At 39.9% G+C, this 17490-nt stretch overlaps 1 protein-coding gene across 3 annotated transcripts in view; it reads left to right on the top strand.

The window, feature by feature from the left end:
- LDLRAD4 (low density lipoprotein receptor class A domain containing 4) overlaps positions 1-17490 on the top strand; it is a 288224-nt gene that overhangs the window by 129861 nt on the left and 140873 nt on the right. For all 3 annotated transcript variants that reach the window (XM_065667940.1, XM_065667938.1, XM_065667939.1), the window contains one exon: positions 10150-10290. In XM_065667940.1, coding sequence (XP_065524012.1) covers positions 10150-10290 — 141 coding nt within the window. The remainder of the gene's footprint in view (positions 1-10149; positions 10291-17490) is intronic.

Below are 17490 nucleotides of genomic sequence, written 5' to 3'. Positions count from 1 at the left end.
ACAGACAGAAATAATGTCCAGAAGAGCCATAGGCTTGAGGTAATGTGTCAGGATTTGAGGGTGTGGTTTGGAGATCAAATGCTGCTTGGCTCTTAAATGCACTGTACATTTTGTCAGTAGTGTCAGTTTCATCCATCAGTGGTTTCCCCCAGCCCCGGTCAGGCATGTACATGTGTGCGGCAGGTGGGCATTCCTCACGTGTGTTAGTACAGCAGGCACGAGGTCTCCAGTGGAAACTAAACCGTGCTGCTTTTGAAAACCTCTGTTTGGGAAGAGGCAAGCATGGTTAACGTCTCTATAGCCAGCTGTGCCAGCAGGGTGCTAGGCTGTGTGGCTCCACCCAAGCCAGATGTGCAGATGTCAGGTGTGAAGATAAGCCCTTACTATCACACCTGGGCACCCTGGCACCATCTTTCGTCCCTTGGCATCCCGCTCTACTCTCTTCCTCACAATCCGGCTGCTTAGTCTGTGAGGTGGTGCTCATTTTGGGGGCACTGCCTGATTCAAATGGACCCGCTGAAGACCTCCTTAGCTTCTGACTGTTTCCAGAGGAGCGGCTGCACATGAATGGAAATTGCAGCCAGTGACAGGGGGAAGGCTGTGCCCTCCTGAGGGATAGCAGTGCCAGCCCAGAGCATTTGGTTTTGGGGATGCAGCACTCCAGCTCATTTACATTGGTTTTAACATGCTGTGTAGGCACTCTTTCTCTGAAAAACACAGTGTATTTGCAAAGTTGAATGCTGTTCAGGGGAGGAAAGCTATTTGCTTTGGTTTACTGTGCTGTAAAGTTCCTCAGATGCTGGATGGTGCATGGATAGACTCAGCACTATCCAGCATCGTGTTTATTGTATAATCATGTTCACAACGAGAAATGCACTGTCCTAAATGCACTGTTGCTTTTTAAATTATGCTATTTCAACAACAGAAAGGTTCATATGGTAGAGATTTCTTCAGGATGCCTGTGTCAGTGTTTTCTGCATAGTCTACTTTGTAAGCACTTTGGCCATGGAAATTATGAAATAATCTTCATTAAATAGCTGCCATACAGTCAAATATGTTGCTGATGCTTAAACAAAACTGCATCATTGTAGTGTGAAAGAATCTTTATTGAAACTGTTCTGCTTAGGGTGCTAAATGAGGCACTCTCAACCCATAAAATACTGATTTTGCTGTGCATTCACATTTCTTCCCTCTCTGTCTGTCCTGTGCACTGAATGTTGGGAGAACTCATGGACAAAAGAGGAGCATCTGATGGTTATAGTAATGGCTGTACTTGGTAACACAGACACCTGGAAGTGAAATGAAAACCTTGTGTGAAAGTGTGGGAAGTGGAGCTCACCTCCTTTCCCTACCACAGCTAATCAGCCTCTTCCCCTGCTGCCGATATGGTTTGGGCTGTTGCTCTGGCAATGGTATTGCTGAAGCCTCACAGTGTCTGCACCTTTTAGTTACTTTGGAGCATTGCCAGACACTCTCCTGACACAGACAATGGAAAGATAACTGCATTTTTTAAAGTTCTTATTTCCATAAAAGCAGAAGAGAATTTCCTGGGACAAAGAAAAGACATTTCTGTAGCCCAGGGGCGTTCTTCCTTCTCAGCATCACAGACCTGCTGCATGAGTGAACATGGGAGGGTCCTCCAAGGCTTTTATAGTGGAAAATGTTAGGCAAGCCAAATGACTACCAGTTCTCCTCTATGGAAATGCATATAGATGGGAGTCTGTATCCATTCGTAATGCAATACATATCTGGGAGGGAATGTTCATGGAAATTGACTGGGGGAGAAGGCAAAGGGTAGAAAAAAGGATTTTTGTAATAGGAAAATATTTTTTTTTTCTTTTCATTTTAAAAAGCTTGAGCCATAAGACCCCAGACTTCTGGGAAAGGTACTAAGGTGAATAAAATGTGTGACTCATTTTTTAGATAGAGCTGAATAAGGACTGAAGAATTAAATAACAATTGATACAGACAGTTCAAGTTTATAAAAGACATTGTACTTCATGATGCAAGCCACTGAAAGCCATTTGTTTTTGGCTGTACTCTGTGTATTATTTTGCTTATATTTTTTTTGCTGTGAACACTGAGTCACCCTGACCTGATACATTTAAGATAATTGGACTTAAAAGGAAATTGCTTTTAAAGTACAAAATCTAACAGTGACAAGTCATTTGCTACAGGAACATGTAAAATTCTGCAGATGTGGATTGGAGAACATATTAGAGGTGGTAAAAAAACTTGTCGTTACTCACATTACTGTACATTGCACAATTCAAATGCTATTGAGAAATGAAAGGAAAATTCTCTTGTCCATTAAAACCTGGAGTTCATGTTACAGTGTAAGCACCGTTAACTGTCCTGCATCTTAACACATAGTAAACAAATTAATTTCTCTTAGATTTTTTGCACAAGAAGATGTATAGAGAAAATACTGTCATCAGCATTAATTTGACATCTTCTGAGAGCCTCCTGAAACATGGTTGTCCTGGGTTCAGTAGTAGCAGTCATTTTTCTCCTTCTTAGTAGCTGGTGCAGTGCTGTGGTTTTGACTTTCAGCCTGGGAACAGCACTGGTAACACCGATGTTTTTAGTTGCTGCTCAGTGACGTTTACTGTGACCAAGGACTTTTTGAGTGTCATGCTCTGCCAGGAAGGAGGGGAAGCCGGGAAGAAGCAGAGACAGGACACCTGACCCAAACTAGCCAAAGAGGTATTCCATACCACAGCACGTCATGCCCAGGATGTAATGGAGAGTTACCCAGAAGCGCTAGGGCACTGCGGGGTTGGACGAGGTATCGGTCGGTGCTCGGGCAGGTGGGGTGGGACAAGTTATCGGTCGCCTGGTGCTGAGGTGTTGTATTCTCTTCCCTTGTTATTTCCTTTATCATTATTATTATTGGTGGTAGCAGCAGTGGTTTGTGTTATACCTTAGTTACTGGGCTGTTTTCATCTTGACCCGTGGGAGTTACATTCTTTCGATTCTCCTCCCCATCTCTCTGGGAGCCGGGTGAGGAAGGGAGGGGAGTGAGAGAGCAGCTGCATGGTTCTGAGTTACTGGGCTTAAACCACAACAATGGTATACTCTTACCTGCATTGTACATTACTTGTATGGAAAGACAAGTTCTCTTAGTGTCTTCTCATTGCTTCAGTAACATTACATGATGTCACATAAGAATGGGGTTCCAGTACTTGCTAGAACGACTGAAAACAGTTCCTGTCTTACAAGGTTACAGTCTAAAGTAATCTGACCTGATTTAATAACAGAACATAAAGGCAGCACATTTTTAGGACTGCAGTCAAAACTTAGCAATGCATCTGTGAAGTGACATGAATCCGTTTCTCTGGGTACAAAGGTTGTGATGTTACCTAACAAAATGGTGTACTCTTGAGTTATTTGCTATGCAAACAATATTCCAAAGAAAAAAAAAACAAAACTCCAAGAAACTACTACAGTAACATGATTTTTTTATTTTATATTCTTCTACATATGCAGCATTCTACAAACCTGTAAGTGATACTGCTTGTGATTATTAAAGATTTCATAAGATGAAAACCAACTAAGAAAATTTAAAAATATTTACCATAATTCATGAATTCTTTGAATTTTGATTAAGGAGAATGAGACATTTAGAAAATCTCATTTGCACATGCCCTTTACTTCTCATCGGCACTTGCCCATAATGACATTGTGCTTGACAAAAAATTACTAGGTATGTATTTAATGCATTTTTAATCATCTCCTCATGTAATTCCACAACTGAAAATGAGAGTGTCATTAGCTGAGTCACCAATGTGCCTTCACATACTTGATTAGGAAAGCTCTGCTAGCACATACAGAAATGTCAGCAGGTGGTGAGGGCTCCCTATGAGGGTCTGTCATAGCATGACTTGGCAGTCACTGTCACCCTGGGTTGAGGTGATGGGGCCAAGATATGGCCCATGGGTGGGTCTGGCATGCCGTAGCAGATCCCACATTACCACTTCATTAAACTGGGAAAAACTAAAGGCCTTCTAATGGCTCATGGAAACCCATCCTTTGTAGGTCATTCCCTCTGAGGGGCTGGAATGAAGGTGCTCCTTGTCTGCCACCTTAGCAGCTGCATGTGTCTGCTGTGGCACTGCAGAGCGCTTCTTTGTGTGGGCTCTGATGGGTCAAAATCAAGACTGTGGCTCAGTTGAGTCACAGACAAAAACTAAGCTCATTGATAAGTCCCAAATAAAGGAGGTCTGAATGTCTAGTGTAATTTTGTTCAGGCTGTTAATTAAGATAAGCTTAGGGAAATGTCCTAAACCCTCCTTAACTGGTGAACTGAATGGCAGATTTCACTACTTGTGCTTAAGAATATTGTGTAATACACACACTACCTGTGTGTAAGAATAAGCTTCCTTTAGCTAGTGGCATAAAGAGTTAACTAGTTAAAGGGCATAGCTTTAGGCTGTGCCTTAAGAAGATGAAAAGATAATTGCTGGATAAGTGAGCGAGCATAGGAGACTGCAAGAGGGTAGCAGCTTGGCAAATGAGACTGGTTTTGAACCAGTACCAATCTTCTTTCAATCAGCCCAGTTTTATGGCTGTTTCTTCCCTGGGCTGAGAAGATCTCTCAGTCTCCACACCGCGTGGCTCTGAGAAAAGACTCCCATCCTGTGTGAGCCTGTGGGCAGTGAGGACAGGCCTTTGCCTGTGGTCAACAGTTCTGCTTCTTATCCTGCATGAGCTGATCTGCTTTCATTTTTGCTGGTATTCTGCTTGACATTCTTTTTATGAAGCCTTTTTTTTATTTGTTTTTTAAAGGCCTATTTATGCCTCTCTTCCCCTTATCAATGGAGGTTTATTAGATCACGTGGCAGCCTGCCATCTTCCTCATTAACCAAGCTTTTTCACAAATAAACATGTTCCTTGTGTACATTTTGCCTTCTATTTATGATTTACTTCCCATTATAAAGCTACAATCTACAATATTAAAAATAATAGACAGGCAGATGTTTATCAGAGGTTGAACAGGGTTTTATTGTACTGACTCTGGTATTTGTGGTTTATATTTCTTTAATCTCTAGCGAAGTGTGCTTCCTCCCACTCTCCCCAGTTTACTACTTCTGCCTCTTTTTACTCTTGCAACAGGTGATGATGCCCTTTAAACATATTTTCTTTCAGGTTACAATATAAACAGGAGTATGAAGGAAGTATGACAACATACTTCAAATGGAGTATTTACGCAAGAAATTAGAAATTAGGCCTTTATTTTAGAGATCTAGATACACCCAGAGGAAAAGAGATTTTCACCTTCTGCATACCTGACGCCAGTAGGGTTTTTGATCATCCTCTGCTGGCTGTACTGCCAGGGCTGCTTCCAGTTGGGTGGACTTTGGAGAGTGCTTTTATGCTCCAGCTAAGTCCCAGGCATCGCTTAGGATTTCACATTTGAGCTGTGTTACTACAGTTTAGCTACAACAATTTGAGATCACTGGCTGTGTATATAGTTTTTTACTTTTTATTCGAATGGATGGAATAGAAGTCTGCCCCTGGGTCAGATAATCATCTCAGACCCATTAAATAAGTAGCTGTGACATGCATTGTAACAGTGGCCTAAACCACCATATTTTTTCAATATGACATTTCGTTGCTTTTTTTCTCTCTTGGCCTGTGGTTGGACTTACATTACAAGAAGAAACATCACTTAGCTATAATTAAAAATGCCCTACAGTAAGTGGGATGACAAAACAATGGGAATGCTGTTCATATGGATGAAGTCAAGTGTAAACGAAGTCTAAAAGAATTAAGTTGAATGCAAGGATAAAATTATCTTGTTGGGTAGGCACAGAAAGTGTAAAATAAGCCTACCCAATAGAGCACATAGTGTATTTCACAAAAACAAAAAAAAGATTTTTGTATCATGAGGCAAATCCATCTTTCACTGTTGCAGCTGAAACATAACCTTCAATTATTTGATACAGTCACATATTAATGGGTATATGTATGTAAAGAATTTATGCATGCAAGCATCTACCTTGAACATGTGAGCAATATACTTATTTATATTACTTGCATGCAGTTTATAAAAACAGGAAATATTCATGATAGTATTCTTAGTATTTACTTTTTTCAAGGTAGTCTGGATCTACCTGGAATATGTGTATTAAAACTTTATGTTGAGGAATCAGTGTATCATCAAGAGAAATTTTAAAATTAAGCTGAAGACATAATTCTGAACATAGTAAGACATAATTATAAGAAGGGCTGTTTTTTTCAGCCTTCAGTAGCTGTCATCTTGCTTCAGGTTTAGCTCTAGTCAGAGCCTTGCTGGCCAATCTACTGATGTTTCACTAATTGCCACTTGAAAATGAAAGGGAAAACTGCCTAGCTTTGAAACATTATTCATGAAAGAAGGATCGTGCTGGCTTATTTTCAGAACAGGAGGTTTTCCCCCTCTTCTTGTCTAGACAGGCCAAGTACAAGACTTTGTACTGAAAAGGGCTCTCTGGTGTGTCATTAGGCACATTGGTCTAGTCTGGACTGGTCTGAATTTCCTGGTCAGAGTGTTTTGAGGTCACTCCTAGTATTTTGGTGCAGACCTCTGCGGGTTTTTTACTAACTTTCAGCTTGACAATACTCTTAATACTTGCTTTCTGTTATCTCCACCAACCATCAACCTCATTTAGTTCCACCTTGCTTTACAAGGAAGAGTTCTCTTCTGGTTTTAGTAAAAGCACACACTGTTTAAATGCATTTACTATGCAAACTACTTTAAGGTACCGCATTTTTGTTTACAAGTTGCAAATACCTGATGCAAAGTATGTTCCATGTTCAGAAGTATCTGTACTTTCATTGAACAATTTATTAATTTGTCCTATTCCTACAATATATATTTAGTATTTCCTTCAGACTTCAACAGGACGTTATTATGCAGGCTCAAGTTTTGCACTTTTCTGTCCTCCACTAGATATTAAATTTTGTTAGATTTAGAAGTTACTTTTGAACATGCATGTGTTGTGGGTTGATCCTGGCCAGCAGGTAAGCACCCACACATCTGCTTGCTCACGACCCCTTCCTGCCCTGCAGGACAGGGGAGAGAATAGGAAGAATAGCAGCAGACAGTTCTAGTAAGTGAAGAAAAGAGGGGAAGAAACCAATTTGTGCAAAGGGAGTCACTACCTCTCACAAATAGACTTTAAGACCAGCCAAGTCTCGAAGTAACAGGAAGACAAATCCCCTGGCTTTTATTGCTGAGCATAATGTTATATGGCATGGAGGGCCGCTATGGTCAGTTGTGGTTAGCTGTCCTGGCCGTGTCCCCTCTCAGCCTCTTGCCCACCTCCTGTCTACTCCCTTGGAGCAGAAGGTTGAGAAAAAGAGGAAGCTTCGGTGATGTGCAGGCACTGCTCAGCAATAGCCAAAACACTGGTGTGTTATCAACACTATTTTGGTCACAAAGCCAAAACAGCACCATAGGAGCTGTTTAGAAGACTCCATCCCAGCCAGACCCAGCACAGGATGACTGCTTTCTTGGCAAATAGATTTTGCTGGAGATCACAAGGAAGGATGACTTTAACATCATGTTCTGTTTTAAAATCAGCATAGAATTCCTGTGATATTGTGAGCAATCTTCCAGTCAAGGCAGGCATATCAACAGGGAATGAGACATCTGGTAACTCTTTTTTAATACACCTTGACAATGGCAATGCTCACCTATCTGAAGGAAGGAGGAAGTAGCCTTGACCTTTTACATAGCAACTTGTTTGAGTCTGGTTTTGAATCCAAATTTTGATGTGTTGTGTTACCTAGGCTGAAAAAATCCCCCAAAACCCCAACCTCTTAAAGCATTAATTCTTTCCTCTAGTTAGTCCTCTTAAGGTAATGTTAGTCAAAACTCAGAACCTTGACTTAAATAGAGTTACTAAAAATCTAATGCTTCATTTGGTCTTTTGTCTGAAGACAACATAATCTGGTGGCAAACAGGAACCCAAAGTTCTTAGCTTTAATTGCTTTTTAGATGTCATCTTGCTTGAGCACTTTTTATCAGTCATGGGGGAAGTGTGGAAAGCTTTACATTAGGACTCAACACAAAGACGCAGGAAAGAAATAGTGTGGCCAAAGTAACATGCCAAATATTTTAACTTCAGGCAATAATGGTGTTTGATATTTGTCTTTCAAAGAGAAGCAGTGTGTCCTTTACCACTGTAATTTCACCCTGTGTTATATTCCTCATTTAAGACAGCTGGAAAGTGTGAACCCTTCCAAGCCAACCTTTCTAATCTTCCAAGGCAGCTTTGTTCCTTTTTTGTTCCAGTTTCTTACTTCATGAAGTTGCAGAAGTGAGTTCTGAGGTGTTGTAATTATCAGATTGTTAATACTGAGATCAGTCTTCTAACTCTTGCTTTCCAAAAGTAACCGTTAATGACCTACTTAATTTCTTGGATTTCAAAGGCTTACTCTGTCTGCTTATGATTTTTGTATTCTCTGTATTCAAACCAGAAAACGTAAGCTCTTAAATGCTTCTTCAGTTCTTTGTTGTATCAGAGGAGGACAGGGTGACAAAGAAACAGGGAAAAATATTTTGTTGGTACAGTTCTGAACAGTTGGAAATACTAATGGGCTGGACTAAAAGAGCGTCAATCTTGAGGACCTTATTTAGGCAAATGCTCACTGATTTTTGAGTGCAGTTTTACCAAGTGAAACAGGCAAGTTATTATTTTTTTTTTTTTCCCCAGGAAATGTTTGTTTTTCTTGCATAACGTTTTATGGCTTTTATTTATATTCCTAAGTAGCATTTTATGTTACACACTTTGATGCATATATTTTTGCAGCAGCAGATACTTGTTGGTATGTGTACTAATTTCATTAATACTCTTGATGAAAAGTGTTCGAAGTCCACAGATCACTTCTACCTACAAAGCTGATTTGCTGAGAAAAGCAAATTATTTCATCCATGTTCCCGGTTTTATTTCTCCTTCACTATTACTGCACCTATGTTACACATCAGATACATATGGGTAAATATCACACCCCAGTAACTGGCTTAGGGGCTTTTTAGAATTAGAGGTCCTGCCTAAGTCTAAGTGCTGTTAAGATTAAAGGAAAGTCTCTTGTTGATACGGTTGAAGATGAAAAAATGCTATCTCTTTTCTTCAGATCATCTCTCTGAAGCAGAATCAGCCAACCCAAACTGCAGCCTTAGGGAAGCCCGAGGTTCAGGGAATGGCACTACTTTGATACAGTACTTGTATTAGACTTTACCTCTGCTTGTGAATGACAATTGCCAGAATTTGTCAACATGCTGGAAGTGTAATCATTAAATTATAATGTGTCTAGGTATGTCCTCTGTTCTAGATGTGTAGTGTATTTAACTTTGGAACTAGCCTAGTGAGAAAGCTTTTTATAATTGCGTGTATATTTTTGTGAACATTTCTTAATTACATCTCAAATACTTACTATAAAGTATACTTGGTCTCATAGGAATTTTTCTCATGATGGAACCATATTTAGGGGAAACTGTTAATTATTTTTTTTAGTAGTGAAAAAGAAAAAAATTAAAAATACAGCATGCCTGCAGATAGCATTTAGACACTTTATAGAGATTTTAGAAGTTTACTGACTTTGTAAGGCAAAGTGGAATGTGGGAGTTCAATGTGCAGACACTGAGTGTTTGATTGTAATTAGTTGGGAGACTGGCAAATTGGATTTGGGAAAGTAGTTAAGGAATAATTGTGTCTGGACAGAAATGTTCCTGGTTACAAACTATACTTGTGCCTTATAGCTGATGATGTCTTACGTTGTGCAAGACGTTTTAATGTGGGACAATTATTCTTATTCATAGTGCTGTCTTGTTCCAAATATGCAAGGTACCACACAAACATTGAACATCAACTAGAAAAAAAATACTGTCTCTTTGTAAGAAGAAGTTGAATTTCCCCAAATGGCAGATCTGGTTTAGTAGTGGACTGATTCCAGTGATCTGAAATGTGTCATGTATATATTTACATGTGCAACGCTACAAATACTATATTATGTATTTTGGTGTTAAGTGCCAGAGCTGCAGCCACCATGTTAGCATCTTCTTGAAAGATATTACCTTTAATATCAGTCACCCTAGAGGTGAAGGAGGTAAGCTTGAATTTCCTCACAAATTTTTGTTTTGGTTTCTTTTTTGCCTTTCAGAGTGCAAATTCACCTGCGCCAGTGGTAAATGCTTGTATCTTGGTTCATTGATTTGTAACCAACAGAATGACTGTGGGGATAACAGTGACGAAGAGAACTGTCTGCTTGTAACAGAGCATCCACCTCCAGGCATCTTTAGCTGTAAGTACTGGCTCTTTGTGTGCATCCATGTATGCACGTATGTCAAATATGTCTGTTTACCTCAGAAATCAGTCTGTTTGGAAACTTGGTTTGCAGTATGATACCTAGGGGAGATGAGACAGTGGAAGTAAATAGTGTTCTTCTCTGAACCAGCTTTTTTTTTCACACATTTTCTCTAGGTTTCTAAACCTGGAAAGTTCTAGTCATGCACAAGGAGTTTGTGCTGCAGACATTGAAATTAAAATCATATGGATCATATATGGCTTCTGAGAAAGAAAGCATAATACATAAATTATTAAATAATTTGTTTTCCAAGGTTCTAAAAAATAATTTATGCTTTGTGTGACAGTCTTTATATGCTATTAAGATCCTTAAGAGAGTTGTAATTTTTCCAGTCATAATTTCTATTAATGAAATATATTTTAGTAGTGCTGAGGTGAGCATCATTTAGTAGGTCACTGAGCTTTTGTAGGTATATATTTAAAATAGCTTTAGTTGCTATTCTTTGGTGCATAAATACCTCACAGTGTGTCAGAGCTTATCACCAGAATTGCTGTCTTAGTGCTTTGCCCTCAGTGATGTACACCGAAATCAAAATTTGCTTTTTGTTTTTATATGTTCTGCAGTGATTTATTTTTGAACCACAATTCAGCTTTCTGGATGGGGGAGAATTTTTCCAATAATGCTTCTGGTGTGCAAGTACCATAGAAGGGCTTTTACATTATTTAACACTTTCCAAATGGCTTGGTTTTGCAAATACTCATATCTTTGATCATGCTGTTTCATCTCTGGTTGTAACCATGGCTTAGGAATATCTGTGTTGTTATGTTATTAATAACAGGAATATAAGCAGCATGTATCTGTAAGTTTTGTAACAAACACGTGCCATTAAGCAGGGTAGAATCACTGGAGTTGATTCGTTATAGAAGACGAAGTCAGGTGTTGGGTATCTGCCTTTCTTCCTCTGCCCTCTACATGTTTCTAAATGTAAATGTTTTTAAATCTTTTACTTTGAAGTACTTTGGTACCTCTGCAGTGATTTCAGAGGTTTTGAAGTAATAATGGCCTACATGTGCTTTTATGTTATTTAATTTTATTTTTGAGTTGTTTTTTTGAGAGAAACTCTTTCCAAAGCCCCAGGCTTTGGTGATGGGTCCAGATCAAAACGGCACATGTATTTGCCCATGAACTTAGGCTGACCTTGGCTTTTGAGTTGTAGAGATGTTTTGCCATGTTATTTGTGCATGCAAAACTTGTAAGCATATATTTAAAGTTCAGATAGATGATTGTTTTTTTTTTTTCTGGGATACTGTACAACTCTTCAACCAAGCCAGCACAAATGTTTGTCCAAAGGAGCCATGAAAGCCACTGTGGTAGCAGATGGAGGGCAAGACTTTGATGACAAGCAGCAGTTGGGGCATTGCAGGTGATGGTGCTGCATGGCTGCAGTACAAAAGTGGCACCCTGTGAGTTCCTCTGCAGGCTCCTAGGTGGAACTCCCGAAGCTTCCTTTAGCTTGAGGTCTGAAACGTGGGGGCCGGTGTTTTTTCAGCACCCCTCTGTGCTGGTGGCAGTCATGCGGTAATCACAGCAGCGTGTTCGCAGCTTGCGCTGGTCTTCTCTTCAAAAGGCCTTTGGACTGCAGAAATTGTTACTTGCTTGATCCAGGATCTACAAACTGCTGGTCTTCCCCTAAGCTGTTCCTCCCCATCTTTACAGACCTGAGGACTGTTACCACCCATGTGTCAATTACCCTCTGGGAGGGTTTGAAAAGAAAAAAACAAACCCAACATCTTTCCATGATTTATGTTTCCTGAAATCTGTTATATTTCTTTATTTTCTATGACTTCTAAAACACAGTGTCCAATAGTCCTGCTACTTCAGACCTCTCCAGTGCTGAGTGAAGAGGAATAATTAGGTAAACGGTCTTATTAAGTCCTTCAATAGCTATATTTGCTGGGTTTGCAACAACAGTGCAGACAATGAGTTTGTAGAGGGAGTACTTGATTTATTGCTAGGAGCCTACAGAAGTGTTTAACTTTTTACTCACTTTGTGGCAGGGAGAGCTGTTCATTATTTGTTGTGTTTGAGGATACTGATAGTGACTGTACTTGCTCATCGTGATAGGGGCTGTGACAAGTGCTGGTAAATTAAGGGAATCCTGTTAGAAATAAATAAAACCAACAACCCCAAACTTGGTGAAACAAAGAGAAAAAAAAGATAAAAGCCAGATAAAAAATAATACAGCCATAAACACAGTATTTAAAACAACAGAGGATTAGTGATTTTATCATGCCCTGGTTATTGAATAGGCTGCTACATGGTAGAAATCAGTCCTAGTTGGTAATAGGAAAGAGCATTATTATGGATGTGGCAGTTGGTTGTGTTAGCTTATTCCAGCCTTGAAAAACTGTTTCTAGAATACTTGCTGAAGTGAAGTCCCTAGGCCTTAGAGGGATGACATGTTGAATTAAGAAACTCATGCATGCGTTTGCTCAATGATTTTAATGGGGATCCCTACCAGAGTACACCACAGTGTATGCACTTGAAATGTCCCAGCTGAAGAGGCTGCCTTCCAGTACAGAAGTACATACATTCATTGGCTTCCAATTAGTGACAAGACAGTAATACAGCTCAGTAAGAAGAAAATGAGTTTTAAAAATAATCACTTGAGGAGTTTTAAAACAGAAACTTCTTTCTGGTCAGTGTTCCATATCAGCTTCTTCTTGCATCTTACGTATCTTGTATCTTCTTGCTTGTGCACAGTTGTTGAATGGGGAAGAAGCTGTTGAAAGGACCTATGTCTGTGTACTGGTCTACATCCAAGTGGAGTGGTCTTTTCCTCCCTGGGACTGCTCTTGTCTTAGATTGCGTTGGTGCTACTATGGTATGCCTTTGCCTCTTCTGTTTCTTCAAAGAATCCCTTTCTCATATTGTATCCAAACCTTCTGTCCTCCTGTGGTGGAATTAATATTCATCTAGTTTCACACTAATGCATAGACTACCCCTAAATGATAAATAAATTTTCATATGGAAGTTCTGCTGTAGTTTATTTAAGCAATATGTGCCATGTTAGCAGTAGCCCATATTTCCAGGCTACTGAAGCATTTCTCATTTGTGTCCTTGCCAGCAGCCAAATCCAGAAATGTCTCATTGGAGTTTATTGTTTAGTTTAGTTTAGTTAAGTTGCATGAGCAGTAGTATAGAAAGATATTTTTTGTGGGTGACCTGCTCCCTGGATCTCGTTATTGTAGCAGACACTGTCTGATTGTGTTAGAGGAGTTTAAATCTCCCGGATCTGGTGTTCCTCTCTCTTTGCTCTTCTTATCTGGCTCCAGAGCGAAGGCTATTAATTCAGTCTTTTAAATGTTTCTACTGAGCTCAATAAGATGTCTCGCGTGTGCAAAGTTAAACAAAACGTGTGTTTCTGCAGCCCTTCGGTTTTTCTATTAATTTTCCTCTGCTGACTTGAAGGTAAGGTTTCCTTATGCTGCTGCATGGGCAATTTAGCACAGAGAAATTGGAGGCCAGCTGGAAAAAATCTGCACCAGCTCCAAGGTGTGTTTACAATCTGATTTTAGACAGCACTAGCTGCAATCCAGGAAGTTGGTCAAAATACACACTAAGGTATTTAAGTTTGAACATGTTAAGGTAACAGCTTGGTTTACACTGTGATTTTTAACACAGGTTTGGTGGTGCGTGTTGAAGCATACCTCCCCCTCCTTGGTGAGGACGCTGGCACCTTACTGCAGGTTCCCCCACAGGTAGCCCTGTGCAAAGGAGCCTGCGTCAACTTCTCATAGGTCTACTTACTGTAATTTTCATCAGCGATAAAGACTTGTTGATTGAGATAATGGAGATGACTGTTCTTTTAACACTACTTGGAGTTTGAGGGTGTATTTAACGACACAAAGCTGTGATAGCAAAAATGTGATGAAGAACAGGATTTTACACCTTGCAGACTTTTAAACCTTGTCGGCAGCTTGCTGCTTCACATGACCTGCAAAACTGGGACTCTGAGGGATTGAAACAATGTGCCTGCTTCCAGCAGGACACAGTTCATTTGTTTGAGCATTTCCCTTTGTTTCACAACAAATAATTAGCTTGCCTTGTCCTGCTAAAAGTAAATGAGATTGCAAAATGGGAAGTGTAGTCTTGTTGTCTGCAGACTGCAGTATCCAAGTCATGTCTAATTGAGAAGGGTTACAATAGTGGAGATTTTAGTTCTTTAGTTGGTTAGTGGAAAACAGTACAGGTAGTTATCTCTGCTGTGATCTGTGTATGTTCCTGGGCATGTGAAACACAAATATTGACATACATGAGAATTTGAAGAAGAATAAAATAAGGAAGAACAAATCCTTCTTGTCATGTGAAAATTATGTCTACATCAGATTCAAGTTGTCAGCATTGATGGAGGTGATGTGTCATGGCTGTTTTGGCATAGAAGAGTTTGCTGTAGGAGTTCATTTTCCTGTGCAAGGTAAAAAAAAACCCAAACAAATCAAATATATAGCTCTCTCTTTCACCACCCCCACCTACTTCTGTCAGCTCTGAGCCTTGTAGGGATCTGCAGGGGGCTGGAGAATGATTCTGTTTTAAAAACAAAAAGCTCAATCAAAGGAAAATATTTTGTTTAAAGAGACCTTTGGCATCCCCCTCTGACTGTGACACTGAATTTGCGCAGATAAAAACAACCGCTTAGATTTACATTTTGATTGTGCTGTTGCTTTCATGTGTGCTGGGTTGTCCCACTTCAGGTGAAATTTATCCATTTCTTTAAATATTTAGCAGTCTAGCGTTGATGTTAATGAAAGTCTGGCACTGCTATTTTGAGCACTGCAACAATGATAGTAATTTTCAGTGTCAGATTACTGCTTCTCAGAGGAAAAGGGAGATGGGAGGAGGGAAGAGAGGAAAAAAAAAAAGGAAAAATTGTTTCGGGTCTAATAGAGTTTGTCATCAGCCTGGCTGTGCCAGACAGATGGATCATGAATACTGTCTAGACGCTCTCTGCCTGAGTGGAGCTGTGGTCTCTAAGGACAAGCAAAGAGACGCCGGCTTAAGTGACTGGGGAAAGTCAGGACGTGCTCCCCTCTAATCAGATAGCGATCCGGCCTGATCCTGCCCTGCCGGCTGGAGGAGAGGCCCTGCTGGTGCTGGGAGCCGGTCAATACTGATCTCAGCTGAAACTTGGCTGTTACGGGGCTTTAGCGGGGGAAGGAGAGGGATGGTGTTATGACGCTATTGATTTCAGCTCCATCTGCCCAGGGACTGCAGGGTGATTTAGCTGGGAGTATAGATCTGGGGAGGGGGTGGATTGGGAGAGCCATCACCTGGCCATAAAGCACACGCCTAAAACGACGTAGTCACCTATATTTATTGATTGGCTTAGTCACAGTATATGCTTGAAAATGCTTATTTACTTGCTTACTTTTTCTTGGTTTGGCCCACTTGTTCAGAAGGATTTGTCTCTTCTCCCTACCTGGGGTTCCATATGTCCCCAGCTATTAAGATGAGGTTACATGAGGCTGCCTCCAATTTGGAAAGGAGAAGCTGTGTTAACCAGGTGAGACCTGTAGCCTAGGGCAGATCGTGCGCTATTTAGTGATCTCTCCTGCTGTTACTTGTCCTTTCTCTATCACTATGCACAGTTAATGATAAGAAAATAAAAATTTCTAATGTAGGTGAAGTGATGAACATTTTTGGACTGGTGGAGTTGCAACACAAATATAATTCAATACACATGCTAACTTATTTAAAAAGCAATAGGTTCTTTGGGTTTTGTATCAGAGAATAAGCCATAGCATGACAGCTTTGTGGATTTGTGTTCTGTGTGTATGTAACTAAATACCAGATAGGTATTTTTGTTCAGAAAATACAACTGGTTTTCAGCCCATAGTGCGGTCTTGTTCCTTAAAGTGCTATAAGCAGGTCCTGTGCTTTGTTTTGAAATCATTTCATCTCTGCATGTTTTTGAAGCACATCATGGAACGTTAGCAATTAATATGAGCTTGAATATTTGGAAAAAGAAAAAAAAAAGCAAAGAAAAACATTAGGGTGAATTTTGTGTTTCTCTTTTTTATGTATTTTTAAAATACTGTATTTCCTGGTGTTTAATAAATGGAGTACAGTGCTGGTCCTATGAATTCTGTTAATGAAACTGCAGTGGAATTCAGTAATGCTAGAATTTGCCCATTCTTCATCCAGAGCCTTACAGTATTAGCAATGTGGACAAGACAGACATACATATAAATGGCCAATAACAACCATGAAACATTCTGGTACAGCATCAGGTATTTGCATCTGCTTACAAACAGGGCTGAATTCTGCTCCTGGTAAGGAATTTAGATTTCACAAAAGTTTTCCAGCTGAACGTTAATCATACTTTTACAGTTAATGAGAAAATAAATAAAAGCTCACAGTGCCCAACAGATGAAAATGTGGCAATTTCAATAGCTCTCAAATGCTATATTATTCATTTGCAAAATATGTAAGTCAGTTGTATCACCCTTAATCAAGATCTAGAAACAACATTTGTTAGAACTGCTTATGTTTGTTCTTCACACACATTTCATTCACCCTCTCTTTCATTCAATTCCTGTTAGCTTTTAGGAAACTTCATCTAGTGCTAAACATTACAGTTTAGTATGATTATGCCTGGTAATGCTTTTCTTTTTTTCTGCTACTAATTTCTTACAGATGCAAAAGAGAATTTTAAGTGTTCAAAGTGTACAGTGTATTAAAATCTTCCTTCAAAGACTGATTTTTATGTATCTGAGAGAATGCCTAAACCTCAGGCTGGAAATATCAGAGCAGTAGTGCCGGGCATGGTTTGACTTTCTGTCTTACGGGTATGCTCGGCTCTGCAAGAGACAGGAGCTCCTTGTGGACAACTGTGAGGCAAGGAAATGGCCTCCCACAGACTCTGAGAGCACCCTTATTCAAACTGTTTTCTCTACCAGAAGTGCATGGTAGCAAACATATTTCATAAATCCAGGCTTAAAACTAAAATACAAAACCCCACAGCACAGTATAGTGCCATGAGCACAATTCTCCCCCTGGAGAGAGGAGGAGAATGAACTGTGAGACAGTTATTTTGAGGCGGTATTTCACGTACAACTAGTAGGTGCTCAAACACAACATCAGAAATCATATCGAGTGGAACTGAGCCACTTCTGTTTTTGTTTTCAGTCCATATTA

The sequence above is a fragment of the Lathamus discolor genome, chromosome 2, assembly GCF_037157495.1.
Source record: "Lathamus discolor isolate bLatDis1 chromosome 2, bLatDis1.hap1, whole genome shotgun sequence".
Taxonomy (NCBI): Eukaryota; Metazoa; Chordata; class Aves; order Psittaciformes; family Psittacidae; genus Lathamus; species Lathamus discolor.
This window is presented reverse-complemented; position numbering and strand designations above follow the sequence as displayed.